At 38.9% G+C, this 13404-nt stretch overlaps 3 protein-coding genes across 3 annotated transcripts; 2 read left to right on the plus strand and 1 right to left on the minus strand.

Annotated features, from left to right (window-relative positions):
- Positions 1-2346: 2346 nt before the first annotated feature.
- Positions 2347-4214, minus strand: LOC117293721. Its single transcript, XM_033776144.1, has 2 exons — positions 3807-4214; positions 2347-3485 (listed from the first exon to the last, which is right to left on the minus strand). The coding sequence occupies exons 1-2, from the start codon at positions 4066-4068 to the stop codon at positions 3067-3069; spliced, it is 681 nt and encodes a 226-aa protein (XP_033632035.1). The 5' UTR covers positions 4069-4214; the 3' UTR covers positions 2347-3066.
- Positions 4215-4606: 392 nt separating this feature from the next.
- On the plus strand, positions 4607-7581 carry LOC117293722. The gene is made up of 2 exons (XM_033776145.1): positions 4607-4966; positions 5583-7581. The coding sequence occupies exons 1-2, from the start codon at positions 4879-4881 to the stop codon at positions 6611-6613; spliced, it is 1119 nt and encodes a 372-aa protein (XP_033632036.1). The 5' UTR covers positions 4607-4878; the 3' UTR covers positions 6614-7581.
- A 2158-nt stretch (positions 7582-9739) lies between these two features.
- Positions 9740-12905, plus strand: LOC117293851. Its single transcript, XM_033776313.1, has 3 exons — positions 9740-9982; positions 10390-10472; positions 11084-12905. The coding sequence occupies exons 1-3, from the start codon at positions 9904-9906 to the stop codon at positions 11387-11389; spliced, it is 468 nt and encodes a 155-aa protein (XP_033632204.1). The 5' UTR covers positions 9740-9903; the 3' UTR covers positions 11390-12905.
- The last annotated feature ends 499 nt before the right edge of the window (positions 12906-13404 follow it).

Consider the following 13404-nt stretch of genomic DNA (forward strand, 5'->3'; position numbering starts at 1 on the left):
GACCCCATGCCATTAGGGCTGCACGGTACTTGCCCGCAGGAGCCACAACTTGCAATCACCATTTGCTGCTTGGTACATTTCATGCCCCCCCCCCCCCCCCAGCCCCTTCGAAAAATCCTGGATCCGCCCCTAATAAGCAGGCGCGGATCAAGGGGGGAGGGTCAACACCCCCACCACCCTGACGAAAAAAATAATACAAAACATAACAGGGGGTTATTATCAAACTTGAAAATCTATACCCCCCTGCAAAAATTCATGGATCCTCCCCTGAACAGGGCGAATATAAATATAGATCATAAAAAACAAGAAGAAATGTTCAGTTTTAGATGTGGGAGGAAATTCCCAAACGAGGAAAACCCATGTAGTTAGGTAGGAACTGAAATCCCAATCCACATGTGAGGCCATGGTCAACCCTAGGTGGGATTCGAACCGGGTCCACAGAGGTGAAAGGAGGGAAGTTGACCGCTATACCAACCTGACCATCCAAGAAATTTTATGAAAGTCTTGTTCTTCTATCCAATCCTTTTTTTTAATAAAACAAAATTTAAAGAGGAGGGAAATTTCTTAATCAATATTTTTCTCTCACTCTTCGAGTCTTAAGGCTTAGTTTGGAAATCATTTACATGTCAGCATTGTCATTTTCATATTGTGTATTTTGTAACTGTTCATTATTTCAGACACAGAGCTGACACCAAGAAAACGCCGAGGCACAGCAGACTCATATGTCAAATATCTAGAAGACAAACTAGAATTTGAACGAGAAAAGTTTGACTTGGAAAAAAAGGAAAGAGAAGCAAGGCTGGAAAAAGACAAAGAAATGATGACATTGATGATGACCCTCATAAAAAAGTAAAGTGATCCTAGCATGCCGTTTGAAAACCGTGTTAACAATTTCAAGTTTTTGTAGTTTTTATACCAGCACTTTGTTGTTTTGTTGGAAGTCAGGATTTTCAGCATGTATTGCATAGACATGCATTTCTTTTTTTTTACATTTTGTGATGTTTTAAGTCCAATGTTCCACTGAACCATGATGAGTTATACACTCTAAAGAGTGATACTAAAGTGTTGAATCCAACACAATATTATTGTTCGAGGATTCAACATCTAAAATGCTGGATTCAACACTTCAACACTTGGATTCAAAACTTTCAAAGTGCTGTCACTCCTCGAACAATGGTAAGTGTTGGATTCAACACTTTAGTTTTTAGAGAGTACATTGCCAAAGAAGTCTCCGCCATGAGTAGATCCATAGTCCAGTTTCTTGCCCATTGCAACCAAAGTGAAATTGTTGTTTTGAAGTTTGAAGTACATTAATCTATATAATTCATTGCATGACTATACTTATTTTGTCAATGGATCAACAGATAGCCTTTTTTATTTGACTTTTTGAGAGCAGACCAAGAAATGTGATTTGTTCATGTTCAACAGGTGTCGCCATCTTGGGACTTTGTGGAGGCAGTCATTTGTCACAAAGCAAACTTAAAAAAGGACTCTTTTAGTGTGGCACGTCGCACAGCCTCAACAAAATCAAAGTGTATAATTGGCATATGTGCAACTGCTACCATCGTTGTTTAGATTTACATTATGACGATGGGTCCAAAGATGGAAGTGCCCATAATGTATACAGACCCATATTATCATGTTCGTTTACAATGTGAGGTCACTGACATGTGTTAAAGGAATTCGCACTGAAAAGGGTATTAAAAAAAAACCAAAAACATTTATCACCACTTTAAAGTAAGGTTAGAGGCTTGTAATTTGTTTTCTCAATTTATTAAGACTTATGCCTTTTGGAAAAACAGTGAATCACAGAACTGAATTTGACTTTAAAGGAAGGTTATTATAATTTACGGGTGATGTAATTTCTTTTGCAGTTGCTTATTGAAATAAAGGTTGAAAAATATCTTGCAAAACTAGTTTCATTTGTCAATATGATTGATAAGGATGGTTTGTTTCCCTTCAAAGTGTAAGGTAGCAATGCCCAATTTCATGGAATACCTTATTCCATAGTCTTTACCTGCTCAGTAAGTTACCAACATTAGAAGGAAACCAGTGAGATTATACCGCTTTAGTTGGGGAATAATAAAGGGAATCCAAATTATATAGACCCCTACAGTAAACATTTAAAATAAGAAATAAAATTATAAGTAAAATTAAGAGCACAGCAACAGAAAACAACAACTACATGTACTGGTGAACTTGTTGACGGGTCAAGAGCTGATCAATTTTATTCTTATAACCTTTCGGTGTGTGTGTGTGGGGGGGGGATGTTTTTTTTTTTTTTTTTTTTTTTTTGGGGGGGGGGTTGATCGTTGGGTCCTAAATACAGTGTGTCTCAAAAAAACAAAAACAAAAAACAATCAAAAATTCAATGGAATTATGTAGAATGTGTAACCAACAGGTATGGTTTGAAACATACACCTTTCCGCTTTAACATGAGACATCAAATAATGTCCAAATCTGTTTACTTTTGACAGAGTTATGAGTAATTGTCCGAGAGAGGTCAAGTTGGTTATGGGATCAAGTTTTTAAATGCAATGATAATCGATTCGGTTTGGATGTGCAAGTGTTGCATAATCTGTCCCTAGGACAGGCAATTATTCACACAGGCAATCTGGCTACCTTTGACCCAATGCCTAAAACTTAAAACTTGGTCCCATGGTAAATTTAACCTCTCTTGGAAAACTACTCATAACTCTGCCAAAATTAATAATAGATTTGGACATTTCATGGCTCATTTTAAAGTGAAAATGGCATATCTTTCAAACCATACCTATATTATTCATATTGGTTACACATTCTACATCTGGCATTGCATTGGATTTTGATTGCTTGGTTTTGTTGTTGTTGTTGTTGTTGTTGTTGTTTTTTTTTTTTAAACACACTATAAATTTAAGTTACTCAAAGCCTGGCATTGCAAAAATCACTAAATTCTTCCAGGTATAATCCTTTATATGAAGCAAAATTCATGGGTTCAAAGTTCAGACGGTTGTACATGATGGATGGAATCATGCCAAATAGTCCTCCAATGAGGGTGGATCCAATTGGAAGAAACTGCTTGTCTGGTTAGAGGCACGTATGACAGTTGGTGAGGAGCCCGCCAACCAGATAGTACTTAGCCACTGGAGACAACAGTACTTTCAAGTTCTTGCGAAAGTCAAGGAAGGCAAACAGTTTAATCATCTTGCCAAATTCCCACTCCACGCATTCTCGGACCGATGACATTCGTGAGTTGAATTCTTGTTCCTCATGTGTCAGATCTGCTCCTTTGAATGGGCCTATTAGATACCGTCTGATTGGATAAGCGGGATCCCCATAAATTGCGTAGGGAAGGCCATTTCTGTCCGTCAGATTTCTTGCCTCAAATTCTCGCATCAGTCCACTCATGCGAAGCAGAGCACTATCATGTCTTCTACCTTCCACTGGGCCGTAAAGATGAGCAATCAACCCATTAGGTATCACCACTGACTGGAATTTCAAGGCATGTATCCTTTTGTGTCCATTGTAACAGATGCGCTGATGACGGGTCGGCCTACAAATTGGACGAACTGTCCCATCCACGAATCCAAAGCAATTCTGCAAAGGTGCCCCTTTATCATAAATAGCATCTGCATAAACTTGCAGATGCGCACGATCTAGCCAAATATTATCGAAGGATTGAAAGCGATTGTGATGCAAATCATACAAAAGTTCAACGGTCTCATTGACAACAAGCGAAATAGTGGATTTTGGTCTCCCAAACAACTCTTCCAAGTCCGATAAGCGATTTGGATAAGCGAATCTCCTTAGGACCATGCAAATAGCATCAAGGCCACTGCAAGTGGACTTATTCCTCAACGTTAGTTTCTCTGGAAGTCTAAGTAATTCTCGCAGCCGGTAAATGTCATCTTTTAGAAATCTGAACTTGTCTAAGCACTGATTATCATTTGGTGTTAATAAATCAAACCTTGGCCACTCTGGATTGAATGTGATCCTCTTTGGTATTGGTTCATTGCTCAAGAGGAGGTATAGGAAGTCATCATCTTCGTCTTCAATCGCAAAATCGACCATACTCATGGGCGCTGCCATTTTAAAGTTTGCGCCCTCTATAGCTTAGTTAAATGTAACCGTGGGGTCATCAACGAAACCCTCTGACTATGCGCGTGTGATGGGGGACGCCTATTACGCTTGACGATTAGCTATCTGTAGTCGTTCACTCTAACCGTGTGCGACCGAAACCTCGCTATTATCCTGCCGTACATGTACACGCACTACACACACGAACATTGCGGTAGATTTCCTGAAATAGCCGATTTTCAACAAAGTCATACAACAGAATTCTGCAATTGTTATATTATTTTTTGACAGGTATTATTATCAAAGTCTGTTCTCAACTCCTTTCAAACCTGGTAGTAGTGCATTCACAGAAAGTATTTTATTTCCTTTTTTCAAAAAGTCAAGTTTGGGGGCCCGTGTGAAATGGTCTATGTTTTACCCATTTAACACCGTTGACAATTCACGCGCGCAAACTTGATTCGTTTTTCAAAAACACCCCTATCAAAAATGGTATTTCCTTCAGTGTTGCATTCATCCCAGTCGTCTGTTGTTTCCATATATGGTACTTGTGACCTTTCTGAGGTCAGACTCGAGTCAGTCATGTCGAGATTGTACTTCTTTCGAGAGTTAGGGGTTCTCGAACGGATTTTGCAAGACTCGCCATAAACCAGAAAATATAGGTCGGTTTTCATTGACGGACCCACTCTATTGAAGTTAAAAGTCTGCTCTTTCTTTTAATAACATCCATTTGGATGAGTAAAGAATGAAACACCCGCTAAATTGACAGAGAAGTTGGGGAGAAAAAGTAAGAGGAAGTGCACTTCCTTGGAACGGCTGGTGTCCATGGCAGAGGGTACAGCCAAAATACGAGAGCTCGCTGGATGGACGTTGCAGGAAATACAGCTTCTTATCAAAGACAAGGAGTGTCCTGGTAAGTTTTGAGTTCGGATTTATGTAGATAATAGTTGTGTTTATTTGATAACACATAAATCATTTCACAATATCAAGATTTATGAGGCATAATCGCGATCGAAATTGTACCTCTATTTAAACCAGTGCGTTGGGGAGTAATTGCAAAAAATGTAACGGCATTGTTTACCAGTATACACCGAAGACCTACGCGCGATGTTCCTTTGTTCGCGCATGCGCAGTTGAAAAAAAAGCTGTGCAGCGTTTTGTTCTCACTCCCCCTGAAAATTTGGAATTGTTTGTGTGTTTCCCCTAGGTTCATGCTTCACAAACATGTTTTAATACAAACTGAGTTAACTGTTTGATTTAGGTAAACAGCTAATTAGTCTTACTGTGTAATACATGTTTACGATGGAATAGGAAATCTCTTTGATAGTTCTATTTCTATTTAACATAGGAATTGGTGAATTTTCTGTCAGGTTTTTTAATTCGTTTCAAAAGCTGTTTTCTGATAAATTCCAATATTTTTTAACATCCGTCATTTCATCATACATCCTGCAGATTTTTTTATAGCTGATGTTGCCCATTCCAAAATGATAATAAATTATTGACTATCTTATTTATGTTATCTCTTTCAGGTCATTGGCACAGCAACTCTAAAGCTACCTTTGCCTTGGTTGAGGTGATACGTGATGCTATTGAGTCATCGAACACCAGCTACAGACAAACATTTCCACTGATCTTTGACTGTCTTGGTCTGAAGCAACCATCAATCCTGACAGGGGTACTTGCAAAGGTAAAACGGTATGTTGCTAAAGCTGACAAGACTGGAGACTATCTTCCGCTATGTCAAGAAATACCAGAACTGTCTACAACCCTCATCAAAGTTATTGGTCCAGCATGTGCAGCACATGGAATAACACCAGAGTGGTTGGGAAATGCCGATACTTGTTCCAGAACTTTGACCAACCATGTGGTGATTGAACTTCACCATTTCCGTGCTAGAAATGGCATAACCTGGAAAACTGTGCATGATATGTGGTGGACAAAACTGTTTCCCAACACTGTGACTCCACCCAGAGGCACAATACAAACAAATTGGGAAAGCTTGGCTGCTAAAAAGAAAAGAGTATCACGCGACTTGGACAAAGATAAAAGAGAAAGCTTCTTAATTGCAAACTACGAGCTTCCACAACCACGTGCACCAACAGACGTAAATGATTACAACGATTATGAATTGGATGACCATGAAGAGCAGGTTTCCCAAAATGAAGACAGTGGGTACAACACAATGACGGACAGATGTATCGTCAATAAGAAATTTGTGCAGCTGATGCAAGAATGGCGAGAACAGACTTTGCCAAAAGTAACTGCAAACTGGGAAAGTCTGAGCGATGAAACAAAGGCAAACATGACTACAATAAATGATTTGTATTGTGGTAAGCATTTAGTGTTAAATATGCAAGACTATGCTGGGGCTGCCCTAAAAGAATGGGAACAGGTCGAGTCTACAACTGGCAAACTTGGCCGTGAAAAGCATTTGCCATGGAGTCGTAAGGAGTCAGCCACCTTCCTTGCTATTAGGACAGTTTGTGAGGCATTTGGCCCTGATGCAAGCGCCCAAGCAGGATCGCCTAAAGAGTTCATCGATCATCTGGAACAAATATGAGAGAGGAGTCGTTTGAAAGCTTATCGCGGAAATAGATTTAATATTCCTTTTGAGAATGGGGCTGCGGTGTATTATCATCACCACCATGGCCACATCAAAGGAACATACCAATCTCTACCTATCCACCGACAAAACAATCAACTCTCTCGGTCAGTAATGTATGATCTGCAAGACCCCATCATTATTGGCGGTATCAGAGCCATGGGCATCATAAACACTCACATAACTCGACCAATCATGCGGATGCTGGACAAGGAACACATTTCTGTGATACAAACAAGTGCCTACTACACAGATCTTCATAAGTCAATAAGTCAATGGATAGTGGATCCGCAGCCACTGTTGGACAACAGTGCTGTCATGCTCGCGGATTTTGTCCCTGAAAGAGACGAGGTACATAAAGCGCTGTATGAGCCTGTGGAGGAGGAGTTAGAATTTAATACGAGACAAGCTCTATCAATTATTCTTCACAACGTGTATGTCTGCATTGTTAGACAACTAAAAGATCATTTGCCAGGTGGAAAATTCCACAAACCAGAAGATCACATTCATCAGGAGACAAAGTCCTGTCCTAAGGACAATGTCTCTGCTGAAAGGGTGTTTGCCGGGCTCGACTACCTAAAAAGGAAAAGTCCAAACATTTCAGCACTTGCAATGCAGGGGATAATTATGTGGACACAAAACAAAACATTGGATTTCCTGGACGCCTGTACAGATAGCGAAAAGGAGGCTATAATCTACAAAGCTGCGAAAAATCGGAAAAAAATTCAAAAGCAGTATCAGGAAAAGGTGCACTCTGAAGATGTTTTTTCATGCATGAATTGCAGTTAGCTGTTGTTAAATAACACTCTTCAAGATCACCAGGTTCTAGGGATCTACATGTTATTCTTGCCTTGTCCCCTGACCAAAATATCCCTAACATCAGTTAAACCTTAAATTTTCTAAATTTGGCTGCTTTTGTGCAGGACTATTGGAAGTCTAGCCTCAGTAATCGTTTCAGGAATGAGAGAAAGCGTCATGAGCAGGACAACCCTTTGGCACAACCACCAAAACACCTTAAGTCAGCATCTCTTCCATCTCAGCAGAAGTCCACGTCTGTCCATGGAAAAGGCAAGAGTTTGTACGGGATCAAGAACTACTTGCCCCCTGCTCCAGATGGCGAAGATGAGCAGACCATCAAACAGCACATCGAAATACTAAAGAAGGAATCCCGCAAGGTTCTACAGGATGCTGCGATGATAAAGCTACTAATGACTTTCACCCTATCAGACAGGTGTAAAGGAATTATCACAGGCAAGTGGACACTCAAGCAGACAAGAGAGATGTACCCATGTCTTTTTGATGAAGATGAGGTTAGTAAATGTACAAGCATGTTGTATGTACAGTCGACTCCCGTTATAACGAGGTCCGCCGGACTGGCCCATTTTCCTCGTATTATCCGAATCTCGTCTTAAACGCAGCGCGCTAAATATAGATACATACGTCATCATTGTGCTTGCACACAACACATGTACTTCGAATACATGACATAATGGCCGCACGTGTGTACATAGATGCATGGCAGAGCTGCAATTGACTAAAACTGTTTTAACTAAGTTGGTTTAGTTTTAAATTCAATTTTAAAATCAATTTACATTTTACAAGATTGATAAAAAGTGTAAGATTTTAACTTGCGTTCATGTTTTGGGAAGTTTCTCTTACAAAACTTTGGTCGCCGGCAGTTTATTGCCAATGCAATAAATAGAGTCTTGGTTTTCATTGGTAACCACCTGTTTAATGCTGGATGGTTCATGCTGCTGCGAGACACCAGGGGAAATCTTACTGCTGCAATGCATACTGCACACGCTGTGAAAATTTTCAGTCAATAAAATAAAAGCTGGATTTTCATTGGTAACCACTAGTGTAATAATAGAAGGTTCATTGCTAACGCGAGATACCAGGGAATATGTTCTGTGCGTGTGTGTGCATGTGCAATACACTCGTCGCAGCAACAAAAAATAGAATCTTGATTTTCATTGGTAAACACTGTGTCATGTTAGATGGTTCATTGCCAATGTGGGATACCAGGTAAAATCTTGCTTTTGCATTCAATAATATTGATCACGCAACTATAGTTTTGATTGTAAGTTGCGAGTGTTTTTTTCCTTCTGAATATTTATAACGCGCTTATAAACTCAGTGGATCAGTATCTTTTCTTAAGATTTCTCCAATGTTTGAACCATTCAAACCTCCTAATCCCACCATTGTCCGGAGTTTGGAATTAACAACCTTGCTTGCTGACTCGTGACTCCCGATTTCGGATTAGTGTTGCTAGCGGTAGCGTCCACTTAACACCTCTATTGTATGTCTTAAAAGCCACAAATATCGACTTTACCAGCTGTACAGGTATTTCCTTTGTTGGTTTTTGAATTGTTCTCGTTATAGAAGGGTTTTAAACAATGTTTTGCTCATAATGGGTCTCCCAAATTACCTCGTTATAACCGTGTTCTTGCTACTACCGTGCTCGTATAATCAGTATTTTAATGCATTGAAACACGCATGGGGCCGTTCGGGACCGGCAAAAAACCTCGTATCAACCGGACCCTCGTAACATGCGAGCTCGTAATAACGGGAGTCGACTGTATATGTACTTAACTGTTTTAGGAACAAATTTGAGTTTTAACACAGGCCAGAATCCTTGAGGGTTAGTCAAAGTTGAGGAATGTAACTGGCAACCCCCCCCCCCCCCCCTGAAAAAAAACAAAAAACAAAAAAAACAACTTATGCCCACTCTAAAATTGGGGTGGAGTGGGGTGGGGTTTGCCACAGAATATGTTGTGTACTTATATATGTAACTTTAGTGTGAACTTAGGCCTTTAGACACGTAATAGCAGTTTTTACATTGCTGATATTTAATATTTGAGGAGTCCCCCTGCAGCGACTGCACTGGAGAGGACTCTTGATTGAGTTGGATGAGTTCAAAGATCCATTAAAAGCTTTCAATTTTTTTAGAATCTCAGACCCTTCACAACTTGCTAACCAGCAGCAAATACTCTTTAATGAAGGATGTATGAAAAATTTAAGGATTCAAGACTGTCGGGGTTAGTCAGCTAACAGGACAGACTTCTGTCACTCACAACTGCAAGAGTGTGTTTTGTATTCCCTGTAAATTCAACTCAACTTATGCATTCATTGCAGATATTCATGGAATTTGAGCGACTGATGGAGTGTAGTGCAAAAGAATTAATGGTGACCGGGTTTAACCCGGTCACCATTACGGGTTAGCAAAGTATGCTGGTGCAATCTTGAAGATGAAGGCAAAACAAACACAGACACTGAAGGAAGAATTGGCAACTGTCATTGGAGCAGCTAAGCAGGACACAAAGCAACGTAAGTGATGGAATTTAGGATAAACAGTCCAACTTCACTGACAGGTTTCGGGAAGAGTGGGGGGGGGAGACACACGAAAAACTTAACAAATTTAAGGTGATGATGTAAATTTGTAGAATCTTAACTTGTTCATAACAGTACAAGTCTTTTGAAGGGTAGGGCATATTCATCTGTTTACCATGTTGATATACTGTTTGGAGGAAATAGGTGGATGCCTACATTGTATCTCTGTGCAAAGAGTAAGACGAACAAGACTTTGAAATTATTTTATCTGAAGTGGCCCCTTGATGTGAACAGGCATGCATGTGTTACACCGGTTTCTCGGGCTTCAATTGTCATCTTAATACTGCATTTTAGTATTACAGCATACTAAACTCTTTGCATTTTCATTTTCATTTTTGTTTCAGTAATGATGTCACATGCATCATTGATTGTGATTCCCTTGCTTCTTGGCGAAACACTGGAGGCTGTACTGTGTCCTCAGAGCAAGGTAATGTTTTCATTTCTGCAATGGTACTTTTATCTTCTCTCAATTTTGTTAAGGAACAGGCTAATACAGATTTAGATTTTACATTCTTAAACTAGATATTCTGTTCATAAAAGCCTAACTAATCAGGTAAGATTAAGCAATATTACAGTTTCTCTCTCCTACCGAACAAACTGCTTAGCTAACTTGAATATGTTCCAAACTCATGTTATTGTTAGGTGAACACTTCTTTGTTGGATTAGAATCAGTTTGATGCCTGTCTCCTCCATCTTCATTTTTTCATTCATGCTTTGTTGCTGTTGGAAGTGGTATTTTGATCCATGCCATAGACTACAAAAATAACCTCGGTGAACCTCGTTCTTGTCTCACTGAAGTCAGAAAGTGCTCGATTAAGCATTTTTTGGGGTCCATCTTTTACCCCACTTTGTGCTTTGGGAAAATGTCTTCAGAGCCTCCTATGTTAAAATGTAGTTTAATTATCATTGGCATGTAATTTTTGTTCATGAGTAAGTTTTCTTTTCTTTTTCCAAAAAGACAGGACCTTCTCCAACCTATCAGTATTATACATAATTTGGGTCCTTTATATTTTTTTCTTCTTTTATTTTTATTTACAGGAAATGACAACACCAAGTGCATGCATTACACACAGTGGGGACCATCCTCTGAGTGTCCTGGATGAAGGCATCACGTTCTCCATCATCGTTGAGGGGGAGACCATATGCGAGACTGAGGACATCCTCTCAGCCATGTGCCTGTTGATGTGTGTCCACTATGTGTTCAACTTGGTCTATAGCAAGAAAGCTGCCAACACCATGACCTTCTTGCAAAGGGTGGTTCTTAATATCACAGATGATACACCAGCGCCATCAAAAGTAGTCAAACTTCTGTATGACATCAATGCCAATCTCGCATGTGAATAAGATTTTTTGTTTTGTCTCCAACGACCTTGCCTGTTTTGAAACACCATAGTTATTGTTCTGATTATTAAGTGTTTGATCTTCAAGCCAACATTTGGGAAAGTTTGGTGTGACCTCATTACCACCAATTTGGATAAGGGTTAATTCCAATGCTTTATTTTGCAATGGCCTTGCCTTTTTTAAACTAAATTGTTATTGTTCTGATGATAAGGTGTTTGGTTTTCAAGCCAACATTTGGGAAAGTTTTTGAGATGTGACCTCATTGAAGGGGAGGTTAGGCATGATTTGACGTGAATTCATTACACAATTTTTTGTGTTTTCCAAAGAAATAATTAGGCAAAAAACAACTGAAGTATAGACATGGACACCAGTCCACAAAAAAAAGAACACCCATCAGTTCATGTACATTGAATAATTGTTGTTGAGAAGAATCCTCTTACACAACAGGGGGTAGGGTAATAAAGCAATTCATTCTAAATATTGTTCTGATGCAGTGGTTGTGCACAATAAAGTATAAATAGGTGAACACTTTGAAAATTGGATTTTACACGTAAAAGATTTGAGCTGTGCTGCTATATTTTTTTTTCTGAAAGTGGTCTTAGATACAAACTGCGTGCATTTATAAGTAATTGAAAGATAGACTATTGCTTTTAAACAGTCCTGGCAGACACACACCAAAAAAAGCATCTTGAAAGTAACAGCTTCTCATTTTTTTCCTTAGAGCGTTCTCATTCGTCACATTTCTGCCATACTGGAGTACAGCTAGGCACATGGCGTAAACTATTTGTACACAGCTCGGTCTATTATCAAGCATGCACGTAAATTTGAAATACATACACTTCAGGTTTCTGTAAATATGAGAACTATTTATTTCTTTGACAATTCTAAGATTTTAAAATTCTGGTATAAGATTTCATAAATTTCAGATAAGTTATAGAATCTTATTTCATGACGGATGCATGACATTTCTGCAATGCATTAAGTCAACTTAATTTGTTTTAGATTAATTTTGTGTTTGATCGATTTGTTTACAAAAAACTTTTGCTAAGTTTTATTGAATCAGAGTGTTGAATTCATGACATTGATTAAATAAATGGGTTTATGACTTAATTTCAACTTAGATGATGATTGTCACTGTGTTTCATTACATGACTCAGCTAAACATTGGTTAGTCACAAGACTCATGTGATTTGTGTGCTGAGTAATGGAACTCGTTTTAGGGTTGCAGTGGACGCGACAATTGACAAAATGATGACTCGTTTACGGGTTACTAAGTGAGTCGAAAGATCCACTTATGATTCCAGGTTGAGTCACATTGACTCGTTTCATGTGAGTCAATATGACTCACTTGACCCAGGACTGTGTCACCACACGGACAAATTAATGACTCACCTAAATGAGTCCCGTGACTCAACATATATTATGTGTGTATGTAGACACACAGGTGCAAGAGCAGCCAAGATAACATTGACTTAATTTTTTTTTTTGTCTTTTGAGATGACACTTCAGTTTTGAACTTCCATTCCAGTCCCAAATATTGTTTTTGTTCGAGATACTGGACTATTGGTAATTGTCAAAGACCAATCCTCACTTGGTGTATCTCAACATATTTTTATGCAGAAAAGAACAAACCTGTGAAAAGTTGCGCTCAATATTGGTCGTCGAAGTTGCGAGAGAGCAATAAAGAAACAAAACACACGAAGTCGTGTGCTTTCAGATGCTTGATTTCGAGACCTCAAATTCTAAATCTGAGTTCAAATTACTTCTCGAAAATTACGTTCAGAGGGAGCCGTTTCTCACAATGTTTTATACCATCAACAGCTCCCCATTACTCGTTACCAAGTAGGGTTTTATGCTCACAATTATTTTGAGTAATTACCAATAGTGTCCACTGCCTTTATTTAACTCTCTTAAATTTAATTTTGACTTGCTTAAGACATCTTTGCTTTCTTCAATCTTTTCTTTTAGTTTTTAAATGTGTACATGTACAAAATGAATATTTTTGGTGTATTGTGAAC

Source organism: Asterias rubens, chromosome 8, assembly GCF_902459465.1.
Source record: "Asterias rubens chromosome 8, eAstRub1.3, whole genome shotgun sequence".
In the NCBI taxonomy this organism is placed as follows: Eukaryota; Metazoa; Echinodermata; class Asteroidea; order Forcipulatida; family Asteriidae; genus Asterias; species Asterias rubens.

Excerpts from the sequence above, each read along its gene's own strand:
- LOC117293721 (XM_033776144.1), bottom strand. The coding sequence starts at position 4,068 with ATGGCAGCGCCCATGAGTATGGTCGATTTTGCGATTGAAGACGAAGAT. Across the intron at positions 3,486-3,806 it reads GTCCACTTGCAGTGGCCTTG|ATGCCTTGAAATTCCAGTCA; the intron begins ATGCTATTTGCA and ends ACAAAAGGATAC.
- LOC117293722 (XM_033776145.1), top strand. The coding sequence starts at position 4,879 with ATGGCAGAGGGTACAGCCAAAATACGAGAGCTCGCTGGATGGACGTTG. Across the intron at positions 4,967-5,582 it reads CAAAGACAAGGAGTGTCCTG|GTCATTGGCACAGCAACTCT; the intron begins GTAAGTTTTGAG and ends TATCTCTTTCAG.
- LOC117293851 (XM_033776313.1), top strand. The coding sequence starts at position 9,904 with ATGAAGGCAAAACAAACACAGACACTGAAGGAAGAATTGGCAACTGTC. Across the intron at positions 9,983-10,389 it reads TAAGCAGGACACAAAGCAAC|TAATGATGTCACATGCATCA; the intron begins GTAAGTGATGGA and ends TTTTTGTTTCAG. Across the intron at positions 10,473-11,083 it reads TACTGTGTCCTCAGAGCAAG|GAAATGACAACACCAAGTGC; the intron begins GTAATGTTTTCA and ends TTTTATTTACAG.